The sequence below is a fragment of the Chiloscyllium punctatum genome, chromosome 13 (genome assembly GCF_047496795.1).
Source record: "Chiloscyllium punctatum isolate Juve2018m chromosome 13, sChiPun1.3, whole genome shotgun sequence".
NCBI classification, from domain to species: Eukaryota; Metazoa; Chordata; class Chondrichthyes; order Orectolobiformes; family Hemiscylliidae; genus Chiloscyllium; species Chiloscyllium punctatum.
The window spans coordinates 97,304,327-97,320,683 of NC_092751.1; the positions used below are offsets into that span (position 1 = coordinate 97,304,327).

At 39.2% G+C, this 16,357-nt stretch overlaps 1 protein-coding gene across 7 annotated transcripts in view; it reads right to left on the reverse strand.

Moving 5' to 3' along the window:
• Window positions 1-839: 839 nt before the first annotated feature.
• ogdhl (oxoglutarate dehydrogenase L) overlaps window positions 840-16,357 on the reverse strand; it is a 98,009-nt gene continuing 82,491 nt past the window's right edge. For 5 of the 7 annotated variants that reach the window (XM_072583391.1, XM_072583389.1, XM_072583388.1 and 2 more), the window contains 5 exons: window positions 13,780-13,905; window positions 13,517-13,589; window positions 9,057-9,220; window positions 7,083-7,237; window positions 840-1,940 (listed from right to left, as the gene is read on the reverse strand). In XM_072583391.1, the coding sequence (XP_072439492.1) occupies window positions 1,817-1,940; window positions 7,083-7,237; window positions 9,057-9,220; window positions 13,517-13,589; window positions 13,780-13,905 (642 nt within the window). In that variant the 3' untranslated portion in view covers window positions 840-1,816. Of the gene's footprint in view, window positions 1,941-7,082; window positions 7,238-9,056; window positions 9,221-13,516; window positions 13,590-13,779; window positions 13,906-16,357 lie in introns of those variants that run through there. The other 2 variants (XM_072583392.1, XR_011962313.1) reach the window with 2 other exon arrangements.

Sequence of the window (16,357 nt, forward strand, 5' to 3'; positions counted from 1 at the left end):
CTACCAATCATGGTGTCATCTGCAAACTTACTAACAATGCTTTCTATATTCTCACCTAAATCACTAATATATATGACAAACAAAGGTGGACCTAGCACCAATACCTGTGGAACACTGCCGATCACAGGCCTCCAGTCTGAAAAACAACCTACCATCATCACTCTGTCTTCTACTGGTATGTCAATTTTATATCTAACTAACAAACTCACCCTGAAGCTCATGTGATCCACTTTGATAAATCAGTCTACCATGCAGAACTGTGTCAAACGCTTTACTAAAGTCCAAGTAAACAATGTCTATCACTTTTAAAAAAAACTTTTAAAAACCCAAGACCTCAAAAGCTATTTACTTTATTGGCTTTGAGCAGATCTGTCTCAACCCCTCTCCATGAAAAAATACCCAGGACAAAATACACCTCTTAAAGCCACAATATTGTCACAGGTTCAACAGTCACCAATTAACCTCAATAATAAGAAAAATGATGGATGTACGTTCAGGAACTTCTTGTACTCCAATTTGGTTTGAATCTCAAAACATAAGAGTTCAAGTATGTTCTAATGAACTTAGAAATCTTACAGTTGCCTATATTGAATAATATTGAATGATTCCACCATGTTTAAATACAAGTCTAAAGTGTTTTGTATATTAGTGAAAGATAATCAGTGCCTCATTGGTAAAACTGGCAGAAATTATCCCTAACTGTGCAGCCATTTTCTATTGCTATTTTGATTTTTCTCTACAGGACAAAAGCTCATTCAAACAGTTTGATCTGAAAAATATATGTAAACAGAATGATAGCCGGTGAAAATCTATTACTGAATTTCTTCCACAAGCAAAGATGATCTTGAATATTTTGATTTTATTATAGATGAGATAAATGTCACTTGCAGAATAAATACTGTAATTCACAATTTAAGACAGTGATATGTTGTCTCAACATACATTTCTACGAGTGAAAGCTAAATTCTGAAAGTTTACTGCATGGTCCTAATTTAATTCCTGGCTGACTGGGGTGGTAGAGAGGTGGGACATGGTGTGGGATAAAAAAAAAGTCTTCTACTGAAAAAATCCTTAAATTATCATGCTCTATTTTTCCAATAAACTCCCACCTCTCTCAGGAGAAAATATTTCTTTTGTTTGTAGATTAACAAAATCAATAACAAAAGCTAGTAACCTATAGGATTAAACATCAAGTCAGTGCCTCTCATTATGTACTGACAAAGGTTCTAATTGTGATTCACTGAGTGCGTTCCACTGTCCCTGTGTTGGCATTTAGTGAGGAACTAGCTACTGTAATTGATTTTTGTTCATCATGAATCATCTATATATGGTGTCTTTTTTCTTTCTTAATTACAAGTATAACTAAATGTACTGTATTTCTCAAGAAAACAGAGCAGTTGTATTACAATACTTTATTTCATTAAGTACCACAAAAGTGTGTGCCTTGCAAAATCATAAAGGAGAGGAAAAGTGAATAAATCCCTCAATACATTTTTTAATATATTGCCTGAACAGAATTGATTATAATGCATAAAATGACTGAACAGTATATCTTTGTCTTCTCACACTCAACTTTCATGTTCGTATTTTACTTAAACATTACTGTGTCAAAAAAAAGTTTAAAATATGCAGTTTACTTGCAAAACCACCCAAGAGAAAAACATACATACGACCTTATTGATGTCATAAATGATAGTGATGGGGAAAACATGAGAAATTAACAGATTGTTTGGGCATTATTTGCCAGCAGTTTAAGAAGTGCATTCCTCTGGAATGACAGCCAACTGTGTGTTCATAAAGATTGGTTTCATTCAATCTAAAATGCCATGTCCCCAAAAGCTTGAAGATTGAAAGATGTGTCCAACATGTCCTGCAGCTCTGTGAGGTGAGTGTTCTTATTACCTGTGGCAGGGGCTGCTGAAGGGTCACGTCCAACATACCTATACATAAAAGAATAGATCTATTTAAAGAGACTGAAACTTGATGTGAATGTAAATATAAAATATAAGTTCTTTACCTGAAATCCTACATGTTACCCTAAAACATTATGAAATTTCAAATCTACTTTTCCAGGTATTTGGGGATCTAGATAAACAAATAACACCGGTCACCTGGATTCTAAATAAATTAATTGGTAAGCATGCTTTAAATTGAAGACAGCTTGAAAAATGACTAAGTGAAATTCCATATTAAGTTTCAGATGCTGACTAAATAACCCCAGTAAACATTAATATTTGCAACTGCTTGCAAGAGAAAGCCCAGTACAACAACTGTGCTGATATAAAATAAAGGCAGGTCTGGCAGCATCTGCACAGAGAAGAAGCAGAGTGAATATTTCAAGTCAAAAATGACTCATAATACCTCTGCACCCGAAATTCCTACTAAAAATTGACAAAAGCATGTTAAACATTTGTCTGGTTTATCTTTTTCTCATGGTATGGTAACAGCAATTTGTATTTAACACATTATCACATTAAAAAATGGCAAAGCTTTTTGCATGGGGAGAAGAGGTAGAAGCTGAACAGCAAGTAAAGAAATTTAATTAGCATTGAGAAACTATTTTGTTCAATAGACTTGAAAAGTGTTCAATAAATAACTAAACATACAAGATTGCTCTCTATCTCTAATATTCTAAATTTTCCCAGGACAGAACCAACAATAATCAGACATTTTACACTTGAATATTTGGCACAAATACTATATTTATATCTTGATTTACATCTGATAATTCCAGATACAAATTGTTCAAGTAGAGGCATAGCTTTGTCTGTGATGCTAGTCCAAGTAACCTATTCACATCACACTTATTCTTGTCTTACAGGATTAACAAGTGAGATAAAAATCTCTCAACTTTCTTATCTCCTATATAAACTATTTCAATTCTATGAATTTCTCATTACAACTCAAGTTGGAAATAGTCTTTCCCACTTCTCTTCAAACTCCTCCCGAACTGCAGCAATACCAGACAGTGAAGCTGCACCAAAGACAGCTGTTGTCTTTAGGTTATGACAAATTTCATATGATTTTATGACAAATCTCGGCAATAAGGAAAAAAAAACAAAGAAATCTTGTATTTATAGGCCAACTCATTACATCTTTCAGATCATCCTTTGAATCATTCTTTGACAAAGGGTGGAATATTCCCATCCCAACATCTCTGCTGCAGTCCTGCTTCAGTGGGAACACATTGGTTTGTTGAAATGACAGGCAAGTAGAAGCTCAGGGTCACTTTTTCAGACAGAATGTAGGCGTTCTGCAAAACGGTTATCCAGTGTATGTTTCTGGTCGGCTTCAGTGCAAGGTCAAAGAACATTATCTCATTGACCACTTAGAGAGCCTGCATCTCTAGGACTCAACATTGAATTCATTAACTTTACAGCCTGATTCTATCCTTGCATGTTTTTCACCCTCCCATAATTGGTCCTGCTATGATATCAGCTTCTCTTAGCCAACAATTCTGATGAAGTGTCATAGGACTCAGAATATTAACTCGACTCTCTTCCCTCAATTCTTGCCAGACTTGCAATTTCTGTTTTTAAAACAGAGTGGATACCAGACAACTTGTCTTATCTGCCTTTGTTGCAGCTCATGGAATGTCTGTGGCTGCACCTACTCCTTCTGCACAAGGTCCCTGCTTGTTCCATGGCTCAATTCTCCTTGACCTTTCATTCCAGCAATGTGGCATCAGCAAAGCATCAGCCTCACCACATTACTATGTCTGCTCTCATATCAACTCAGCCACTATTTCAGGACTTCAACACTCTACTCTGGAGTGGAGGGACACTTATGAGATGCATGCTTCTGCCAGGTGACTTGCACTAAGGGACAGCAAGTCATCTCATAGATCTAGACAGGATGGTCTAGGACTAACTTTGAGACAGGGATCTTACGGGTCTTAATTTACTTTTTAAAAATTATGTAAAAGCTGCCAGCCTTTGTGGTTTAGCTTGCTTTTTTACTTAGCACACAAGGTTAAATAATGAGTGACAACCTGCTGGTCTCTGTAGTCTAGCCTGCTTTTTATTTAGTGCATAAGGTTAAATAATGAGTGACAAGCTGCCAACCTCTGTGTTTCTTGAAGAGGAAGTGGGAGTACTAAAGAGTAAATGCATTAGTCAGATGGGAGGGATGGACCAGTTGCTGTACAGCAGCATGCTATATCAATGTCAGAGCTGCAGCATATGCCAGTGGCTTACATGGCAAACACACTGCATGTGCTTTATATAAATGGCAATATGTTAAGTCAAAGGAGAAAACTGCTGAGCGTGAAGAAGGCAGACTACAGTCAATCATGCGATACCGTGACAATCAGTCAAGAACAGGGTAAATAGACAAGGTCTTTCCCCCCAGGTGGGGGAGTCCAAAAGTAGAGGGCATCGGTTTAAGGTGAAAGGGGAAAGATTTAAAAGGGACCTAAGGAGCAATTTTTTTCACACCGAGGGTAGTGTGCGTATGGAATGAGCGAGCTGCCAGAAGAAGTGATAGAGGCTGGTACAATTGCAACAGTTAAAAGGTATCTGAATGGATGTATGAACAGGAAGGATTTAGAGGGACATGGGCCAAATGCTGGCAAATGGGACTATATTTATTTAAAATATCGGATTGGCATGGATGGGTTGGACCAAAGAGTCTGTTTCTGTGTATCTCTATGACTCTAAGAGGTTTACCAGAATACAGCACAGGTTACTGGCCATGGTCAGTCAGACACCTAATCCTAAATGGGTCTGGGAATTCATCTCCTGGAGCCATAATCATTTCTGGGGAACAAGTCCAACAAGTCCAGAGGTTACATGGAGGTCGTTCACGATGCTGTTTTAACATCAGTGTGGGGCTATGCAGTAGTCAGCTGGAGATGTCCTGCCAAATGGCCCGGTACGATGTTTAGTGGTTAGTACTGCAGCCTCACAGTACCAGGGACCTGGGTTCAATTCCAGCCTTGGGCAACTGTCTTTGCGGAGTTTGCACATTCTCCCTGTGTCTGCATGGGTTTCCTCTCTGTATCAAAGGGTAAGGGAATGGGTCTGAGTGGGTTACTCTTTGGAGGGTCGGTGTGGACTTGTTCGGCCAAATGGCCTGTTTCCACACTGTAGGGATTCTATGATTCAAATCAGTCCAGGACATGAGACATGGTCAATAATGTAGATTAGACCAAATAGTCAGGGGACTTATCAGGAGCAGTCCATAGCAGCTGGGAAAAGGGGGCACATCAAGACTGCGATGGGCTGCATTGCACTGGGTCACTAAGAGAATAGTTATTGTAATAGGGGGAATTGCAAATTTTTGGGTGGGACCTCATAGTAAAAGGGAGGGGACTGGGAGCTCTTGAAGCTGAGTGGTGGGCAGGCATCAAACAAGTAGCAGCTACTCTTGCCTCTAAACGAAGAGGGTGTAGGACCAACAAAGGCATCAGAATGGCCAGAGTTACAGATTCTGAGAGTTAATTGAAGACATAAATACTGTTGCAAAATGTTCACCTGGCAGAACTGGTAAAGTCCTGCAGGATGTGGCTACTGGAGTGGATCTGCAGCAGGTTGTGAAAGAACTAACAAGAGGGAAAAACATGCTTGACATCATCCTCACCAATTTATCTGTCACAAACACATCTAACCATGAGAGTACTGGAAGGAATGACCACCACACAGTCTTGTGGACAGCAAGTCCTGTTTTCATATAGATCATAGTCTCCATCGTGTAATGTGGTACCATCACTGAATAGGCCTCAAACAGACCTAGCCACTCAAAACTGGCCATTCATGAGGTGGTGTGGACCATTAGCAGCAGCACGGCCTAGCATATACCATCTGCCATTACGATCAGGCTAAGAGATCAAACCTGGTTCAATGAAGAGTGCAGGAAAGTATACCAGGAGCAACACCAGGCATAGAAAAAATATGGTGTCAACCTGGATGTAGGTGAAATGTGGGATCAATAGTAATCTTCTTAGAATGAAAATGTGACAATCAAGACATTAACTTGGAGGGCCATCCAACAGCAGGGCAAAGCAATGGATTTCAGAGCCTGAGAGGCTAGGGATTACTTGTAGCCACCTGCTTCCAGGACGGCAGAGCTGGGTTTAGACTTTGTGAATCTATTGCTCAACTGGCAAACAGTCCTGCTTGGGGTGCAAAGCACATGTGGACCTGCAAATTTTATGCTCCTTGACCTTTTATGAATCATTATCCCAGTTAATATGCCTGGTACCATCAAATGATCCCACTTTAAATTATCTACTTGCTGACAGTGCACTCCCTTGAAAATCTCACACATAAGAACAATGTCTTTCTACAGAGATGAGTGGATATATTACAAATTCCACATTCTCATGCATAAGGTGGGTGCAAATGTGGAATGATGTGGTAGGCTAACCCCAGCACATTCTGTGAACATTGCTGTTGTTCATATTAATGCAATTAATGTTATGGCTCAAGGATCCATGACATTTGAGATTATTTATATATAAATAGTTGCTAACTTATAGGCAGATGAGCAATGCTCGGCAACTGCCACTTCTTACAAACTTTGGATGTATTAAAAAGCTGCTCATTTCTCACATGATTATGACTTAACTGTGTCTGACTATGAAGTCTTACTACAGCAAACATCTGAGTGCATATCTAGCAGCTGCTCAGTGTTCTTTAAAGTAATTTTCCTTTAAAGCGATACTTGATTGAGGAGTACGTATTGGGCATATTAGCGGCACTGACTCCACTGCTTCTCTTTGAAATGTGTCATAGGATCTTTTAGGTCACCTGGTAAGAGGTGGCAGATGGGGTTTTTGTTTTATCATCGAAAGGATTGTACCCGACTGTCTCAATATCACACTGAGAATAGCAGTACACATTTCGTGTTTGCGTTTCTGGTCTTTTGTACAGAAGCCCCTAACAAGACACAAATGCTATCAATAAAAGCCATGGCTGACAGATGACAAATTGTAGTTTTACAAGTTGTGCCATCAGCTGTATGTGCTACTTGAACCAAAGCCAGGCACACTTTTATTGTCTTTTTTTCTACCATTTATCTTTCTTTTTCTACATCAACATATTTAGAAAATGTAATTAAAAATAACTAATCTACATACTTACCAAATAGGCCTTTTGAACTGTACCGTCACTCTGAAACGAGGCCTCACATAGTCATAGTAGCCAATGTTTTTGTGCTCTTCTTGGCACCAAATGAGCTCAGCATTAGGATATTTGTCAACTTCCATTTTTAACATATCAAAGGGGAATGGTGATATCTGCAAAAAGGAAATGGGGGCAGCAGAATAGAGATCAAAATGTGGGAAAAAATTCAAGTGAGAAACTGAAGTGTTCTTATGCTACCCTAGGTGCGACACAGAGATGTTTCTGAAAAAAGGCCCAAAACAATTTTGCTGTTCATACAACTTGCATATCTACAAAAGGTAATTATTTGGAAGACTAATTATTTAAGTTAAAAAGATGAGTTTAATGGTGACCAGTAAAACATTATGAATTGCTGTAAAAACTCATCTGGCTCACTAATTTTCTTTAGGGAAGGAAAATTTGGTGTGGCCTACATGTGACTTCAGATTCATAGAAAGGTGGCTGACCCTTAAATGTCCTCTGAAATAGCCTAGCAAGCCAGTCAATTGTCAAACCACTACAAAGTATTAGGCCAAGCTTGAATGTTGTCCATGCATTTTCGCCTCAGTACCTGATGAGTCATGAATGATGCCGAACATTGGCAAACATCCCCACAACCAGACTTTATGATGGAGGGGAAGTCATTGCTGAAACTGCTGAAAATATCTCAGCCCAGGGAACTATCCAGGTGAATTTGTGCAGCGATGTCTGTGGGGTCAGATGATTAACCTTCAACAACTGCAACATTTTTGTGCTAGGTATGACTCCAATCAGCAGAGAATTCTCTACCCACCCCAATTCCCACTTACTTCATTTTTGAAAAGCCTTCTTGATATCACATTTGGTCAAATGGTTTGATACTGTGGCTACAAATGCAGGTCAGATGCTGAGAATACAGTGGTGACTCCTCAAAAACAGTCCACAAACTACAAGGTACAAAAACAGAAATCGCTGAAAAATCTGTGATTTCTGGCAGCATATATGGAGAGAAATCAGAGTTAAGATTTCCAGTCCAGCGACCCTTCTTCAGAACTGATGGTAGTTTGGAAAAGGATGACTTTAATCTCAAAAATGAGACTGGGGTGGTGATTGGGGGGTGCAGGAGTAAACAATAGGTGAAGGTAGAGCCCAAAGAGGGAGAAAAATAGTTGCACAGACAAAGGAGTGGTTAAAGGTCATTCTGGGGGGATGAATAGCTGCTAATGGAATCTATTAGCGGCTGACTATGGGTGGTGTGATGTCAAGGCCTGGTGTGTGGAGGTGGGAGAAAGCACAGGGAAAGGTGCTCAAGCCCTGAAATTGTTGAGCTCAATATAGAGTTCAGAAGTATGCAGGGTTCCCAAATGGAAAATGAGTTGCTGTTCTTCCAGCTTGCACTGAGCTTTACTGGACCACTGCAGCAAGCCTGAGGCAGAGATGTTGGCCAGAGAACATGGTGTTGTATTGAAGTGGCAGCAACGAGAAGCTCACAACCTTTTCTGTAGGTGTATGTGAAGTGGACCACATTGTGATCTCCTCTACTTTGGGGAACTGAAGGGTAGACAGGGTAACTTTAATGGGGGCTTGAAGTGATGTCTTCTGCATGAAACAGAAATTGCTTCAGCAATTCATTCTTATGAAATGAGCAACTTTAAATTGACTGACAGTTACACCATTCTTTAAGGTTATTTAATAAAGATTGAAAATGAACAGATCATTTCCCTTTGCAATTCTACTGAAGAAAAGTAAACAAACCCAAGTTTTTGCTTGACCTTTGCTTTCATGGATGGTAAATCATAGATGACAACATGCAAAAGCCCAGCTATAACATTATATCTAAAAATGATGCTTTTGAATGTAATTATAACTAAAAGAATCCCAAGATATCATTTTTAATATTATTTAGAAAGCCATTTCTGCACGAAATCATAATACTCAGCTCTTTGCTTCACTGTGCACCTTTTAGACGTTTACCTGTTCCAATCTAATGATAGCCACCTCCTTCTCCATTTTTCTGTTTATCCTTTCTTTTGCAAGCTCATAGTAAACTTTGCCTGTGCAGAAAATCAGCCTCTTCACATCATCTGGATTTTGAGCTGCTAGCCCTTCATCAGGGATGATACGTTGGAATGCTGTGCCTATAAAATATCAATGGTAATATGAATACTTTATTTTCTGCACAAGAAGTTACAAGTAATGATTATCTTAGCATGCTTCAAAACACAGATCATTATTCGTGAAGTTGTGATGCATCATAAAATCTCAAATCAAGTTTTTTTTAAAAATGCAGGGGCTAAATTTTATTGGAAAAACGGCTAAGTGTTAATTTTGGTGAGTTTTATTTCTCCCTGAGCCCCAGTGAGATTGCTCCTACAATTTTCCAAACCTTGCCTCATCAGCTGTGCACCATCATACACACATTCACATCATATGTTCCCTCCCACCACAGGCAGATGAACATGTTACTGCTGTGAATTCTTGACACCAACAGCTGGACCCTAGGTTAAGAAATATCGGTCTGGAGCTATCCTGAACGTTTCCTTCATCTCAAGAAAACCTTGGACGTGGTGGACAGAGAAAATTGGCATCCACCTTGACAGTAGAGACCTGAAGGTCCTTGTGGTCAGGGTGGTGCAGGGAGGACATCTTCTTTCCTCAGAACCAGCAGAGAAGACCACATTACCAGGCACCAGCAGTCTCTTCAAGACTGTCACCTGGATCAGTGTAATTTCTACAGCCTGAAGGAATGCCCAGTAATGTCACAACAAAGACAATGATTTTCTGCACTGTGTGAAGATAAGTGCAACCATCTCTCTGCACACTCACTGTAACTCTCCCACTGCACCCATCTCCCATCAAGGTTCATGCTCTATCACTTTTACTATTTCATGTGACATCCTTACTCACTCAATCATCAACTTTCAATCCCCTCAGACTACAATGACCTCTAAGTTGCCTCCATACTCATTCAGGGCACATCACTACCATTATTCCACCTGCACTAGCACTAACAACTGTGCCACCCACTTTCAACTCACTCAATCCCTCTCTTTGTCTCATTCCAGGAGAGAACAACAACCAATAGGGCAGAAAAAAACCATGATGGATGGTGTGGTGCCCAACAGTTGTCTTCTCACCTCTATAAAGATTGAGACCAAGATTTGGACTCCACACCATAGATCAACATACAAGATATTCAGCATTTCGTGATCACAGGAATCTTTCACCTGTAATTGTGAATATCTGTTTAATGTTATTACCCTTTGAAGAGTCGCACACAGCACAAAAGTGTAAATTCCTCTCTCACTTACCCACCCATCTGCATGTGAAGGCAGCCATTTTCATCTCCATTGCACACTTGCTGTTTGGCTGACAATGGAAGGACTAGCAGTTGTACTTCATGGATTGGGTCACAGACTCAGCCTCGCAGTTTAGGTGAACTCTCAAATCTTTGTAATCCCTTGCCGGTTGATCTCCCATTCAAACCCAATGGCTTTGATCTTCACCATGTTTCTACCCAACTTACTTATTTAACATGATTTAGAGATGCCGGTGTTGGACTGGGGTGTACAAAGTTAAAAATCACACAACACCAGGTTATAGTCCAACTAAACCTGTTGGACTATAACCTGGTGCTGTGTGATTTTTAACTTTGTACTTATTTAACAGTTCATCTCCCGACTTTACTGCAAATTGCAGGCATATTGCATTACCATGACAAACATAATAATGCACTGTCCCCAGATTGAAGACAGGGTGGTGCTAATTGTTGATGAACACTCTTCCCATGTTTTGATTTTCAATGCACTACTATTTCCCTACTTTATGTTGAGTTGCCTTCCTTCATAATGTTTTTTTTCTCTGCATCCCAGCGTGCTGCCTCTAACAGTAAGGGTCCCTCATGACTGTCTGTTGAATTCTGATGAACGGACACCTAGGACTGCCCAACGCCTATGCCTTTAAACAACTTGGATGGTGAGCCTCAACTTATGACTCACCAGACCCCTGAATGATCTCTGTGCAATTTCCTGATAGATTTATTACACACCCCTCAACCCAGACTGGTTGCACTAGACCTCCACATCTGGTTGAGGACAACTCCCTAGACTGCAGAACTGCATTGTAAGTGGATTGGAGATGTGCGATGAGTGTGCGTTCAGGTCTGTACTTATCTGATGCCAATGTATACGTGGGGAAGGAAAGTATGTGTGGTTGCTGCCCATGGAGCCTTTCCTGAGATGTTGGTGACTGCTGTTCTTTGAATGTTAGAGGACACCCAGACCATGACTGCACAGGTAGCTGACTGACCAAGTCCAAGCCCCGGACTATGTCTTTGACTTATTATGCCCGTAACTCCTGACTGAAGTGTCTCCTCTAAATTGATTGAGAATTACTTCTCTTAGCCTTTGAGACCTGGTCATTTGGTAGATGCACATGCAATATGTTTGCCATGCTAAAAAACAAGGCAAGACAAAACAGCAATGAAAGCAGGCACAAAGTGAGTGACCACTAAGAGAATAAACATGGAGATCTGAGACACAGCCTGCTCAAATCCATGATGCCTGTCCTTGTGTACAAAGTGTCCTGACAGCAGTATTCCAATGAAAGGTACCAGTGTGCTCCAAAGTGTATTGTATGTGGATTGGAAATGTGCCATGATCATGCACAGAGGGTGGTACATGTCCAGTGCCAACATTCAGAGATGTGGGTGACTGGTGTCCAAGGTTGAGGACAGGAGAAGCAAATGGAGAACTGGAGTTGCCAAGAGACCATTCTTGACTTTCATATTAGGAATTGCTGGGAGAATATATGAATGAAATAAGATTAGGTAATAATGAGATGTTAATACATGCAGTTGGATGCAAATATGCTTTTTGTAACTCACTAGCGAGATTTTCGTCTCGCTGTTCATGTTGGAGGATCAAACATTTTGCTCTTGACATCGAGAATCTCATTACTGCCAATCTCAACTTTCTCGCCAATTCCCATTTCGTTCAGAGGCTGGCAAGTATCCACCCGCAGTTTCCAACATGTAAAATCAATATAGACTGGTCATCTGATGTTATACTCCAATATTAGCACTTTTTTTTTTAAATCTAAGAATTCCAACTCATACAAGTAATTGTAAAGAACTGTATTAAAAGATGTCTGAAGTATAAGGTTAATTGCTTATCTTACACTGACATAACCAACCTTTGGTGGTGTCAGTGGAAATATTATCAAGATACAGCACTTCTGCAGTTGAAATCTGTGGCAAATATACAAGTGTACCAGAACAAAATTTGAAATGTTAAAATGTGCTGGCAGTGGTATGATCAGGATCTCTATGGACATTAAAAAGACTTTCAGCATATTAAGCTGAGTTGAATTGAAAACTTTGTCCCAAGATTAAGAATAAATGTTTTCCAAATTTGTTGCAAAATGGCTTTATGAGAATTTTCACACTGCATTATGTTGTTCTACATTTAAACATTTGTTATCCTAAGCACAACCACTACAGATGCATGAAACTTGAAGTTTGACTTGCTTTTTCAAGTAATTCCATTGTTCAAAATAAGGTTGCCCACAGATGTTACACAGAAATGACAGCCAGACTACTAAGACCCCTCGGAATCCTAGTAGCACACAAACCCACCAACACTCTCAAACAAAAACTAACAAACTTAAAAGACCCAGTACAACCCATGGACAAAACCAACGTCATCTACAAAATTCCATGGAAGGACTGCCACAAACACTACGTAGGACAAACAGGAAGAAGGTTAGCCACCAGGATACACAAACACCAGCTAGCCACAAAAAGACACGACCCTCTCTCCCTCGTAGCCCTACACATGGATGAAAAAAAAACACCATTTCGACTGGGACAACACATCTATCCTGGGACTGGCTAAGCAAAGACATGCCAGAGAATTCCTAGAGGCCTGGCACTCTAACCACAATGCCATAAACAAACACATAGATCTAGATGCCATCTATCAACCCCTCAGAAAACGAACAGCAAATGACATCACCAAAAACCTCAGGAACCCCATCCAGGAGAAAGATATAAATAGAAAGCAGGAGACAACAGCTTCACTTCACTTGGAGGTCGCCACTGATGATGTTACCTAGCCAGGTAATGAAATGCCTGGATATCAAACCTACAGCTCAGCGAGCAAACCTACACCCTAAATGTTACACTAACATACGAAACTGCACCAGGTTACTGCTGCTTCATGGAGGAATTAATTTTGAATACGGAAATAAGTTTGAGTTGGACCAAAGGATTTATTTCCATGCTGTACGACTCTATAGAAGTTTAATGCAGAAAACAAATTTGCCTAGATAGTTGACGAAATTTCTCCCATTCCTCTTTTCTAAATAATACTTCCTAAAGATGCTTGTAAAACTGCAGCTTCTTTGATTCTTTATTTTTAAAGAGCAAAATTTACCTGTTTTCATTTCATCAAAATGGGACCTGGCATCGGGATGTCTTAGCAGGGATTTTGGCGTGAGGATTATTAACTGAAACAGGACGAAAGTCAGAAGTGTAAAACATTGATACTTTATGTAAAAATGTACATGTCGGTGGCATTTACAGAAGCAATTAGTAAACCACACGTTTATTTAAATTCCTGAGAAGGTTTTCTTAAAATAATTTTCTCTTAAATTATAACTGATTAGGAGGGTAAAACAATAATAAACGTGTTTATACCGGCTTTCTAAATGGTAGCAGAATCTGCCTTCTCAACACGTGAAAGTAGTTTGCTGGTGTGGAGCAGTTTACTATAATCCAATTGCAGTCAAACAGTTGCTTTACTTCGAATTCTTCAGTATATTCCTAAATTAAAAAGTCATATCTTTTAAAAAATTCAGGCAGAAATCATGTTGCAAAATATTTACAACTTTTCTTCAGAAATATTCAACCTACTTAAGACAATTGTTAATCTTCATACTTTCAAGGAACCAACATTATGATCACTTTAAATTCATTCAGGGGATGGCTGAATAGGTTACTCCACATTCCTGCCTACCCCTGAAAACATGTCTTGCCCTTGTTTATGAAGAATCTATTTAACTGACCAGTTTGCCATGTCATGTGAGCTAGCTCTGCTTTCATACTATCATAATTGTTTATTTTTCAAGCTTATAATACCAGCCTTAGAACCAGACCATAGGTAATTATATCTGAAGTCCTGCTTCTTAATTTGGTATATAGCTTCTCTTCCTGCCATTGCAGAGCCTCTTTCCATGTCTTGTCAATGTTGATTATCTGAATGAACCATGGTGGATCCTTATCCTCCCACTCAAAGCTCCTCTCCAGTCCTGAGCGGATGTCCTGGACCATGGTATCGGGCAGGCAACGTGATCTCCTGGAGTCCCTCATTATACTGTCCCTGAATACAACTACATCCTTTTTGATCCCTTCACTTGAACAGTTTCCTGTGCACATTGCCATTGTCAATTCACTCATGTATCCTGCAACCCTTATTCTCATCCAAACAAGCTAAAAGAACCTTAAACTTGATGGACAACTGCAAAGGTTGTGAAACCTGCTCCTCTGGATACTGCTGATTGTCTGTCTCAGAGTCTTCCGTCTCAGAGTCTTCCTCTCATCTGCTCCTCTATGCATTTTTTTTGAAGAAAACACTCCAGTAGAAGCATACAGCAGTATTACACTGAACAAAACTTTTCCTTGAGATTGTACCTTAAATTCTTGACCAAAGCTATCAAAATTTATTCTTACTGAATTGAAAGTCAGAAGACTCACCTTAACAACCATGAAAACAATGTATTCATACTAGTATCTTGTCATGAATTACCTTTTGTAATTTGTTTCATTCTCCATTTTTAAACATAGATTAAAAATTACATGACACAATCTTGCTGTTATTTTACATTAATAGCACAAAAATGTTGCGACACAAGGAGAAAATCACCAAAAAAAAATTGAAACCATCTAGGAAACAGTTTGGTCAAAACAATGATTACTACCATTGCGAATGGAGTGACTTGTGTAATGCAATCAAGTCTGTTGTTTTGCACTGAACAAGCATTGTGGTTAATTAATCTGGTTTTGTAACAAAGGTACAATCTGCAAAGACTATCTGTTGCTATGGTTTATAATTGGTGTCTGCCAACAGCTTTTGAATGACCTTAACTGAACATAGACAGCTGAATGCTTTGGTCCATAACCACAGAACAAAAAAAATAACACATAAAAGAAATAAAACACAAATCTAAGAGTTTCCTTTTCCTTAAGTAATTTTATTTTGTAAAATGGTTCAGTGCTTGAAAACAGCAAAGAGCATTGCAATTCTGAATTGGAATAACTAACGTCTATCAATTCAATTTAATTTAAATCTTCTAGAAAAACGTATACAGCCTGGTGCTGTTGTGGCACAGTGGTCTTCAGTCTGAGCCTGAAGATCTGGGTTTAAGTCCTACTTGTACCAAAGGTGTGTCGTAACAATGCTTAGTATAGTTTACAGTGTATAGATTTTTGAAGACGTACCTTTTGAGAAAAAAATGCTGAAGCAATTCAAACTTGAGGTTGAAATGGTATACAAAAATGCAATTTAGTTGAAATTTTTTAACTATGATACACAGCATGACAGCTTAAACTAAAAACTGTATTTGTGTAATATATCTAAAACTGAAATTTGTTTTATCTATCACACCTTTCTCCCCCCTTTGCAGGTTGCTCATTGAATTAGAATGCCTCCCTTCAATGGAACGGAAGAAAAGTCTACATCATCGCCATGTCTGAACCCAGGTTTGAAGCTTGTTGAGCAGGACTAAATTAATCCCAACTACTTTCAAAATATGGAACATTAGGAATAGGTAATGTTCAGCAACTTGACTGGTAAAGGATGAATGTTAAACAAAGTTCAAGTGACTCCAAAATTTCCAGTCAGTGAATCAACATCTGCCTTCTTTTACAAAACAGCAAAATACTGCAAATGCTGAAAATCTGAAATAAAACAGGAAATTCTGGAAAGATTCAGCAGGCCTAACAGCATCAGTATATTGAGAAACATAGTAAAGAGGTGGAACTGTTCAAACCACCCAATGTTTTTAGCAGGGGGGTAGATAATTGAATTGGGCAAGAGGCCGCAATTCAATTTCCCAATGCCATGTTGAAGTGTTAGCATTAGGTTCTCAGAATCTTTCAGGTGGGTCAGCTTTTCCTTCATGGACGGGAACCTGTTTTGCATTTTGGAAATAAACACAAAACACTGGAGAAACTCAGCAGGTTTGGCAGCATCTGTGGAGAGACAGAGTTCATATTT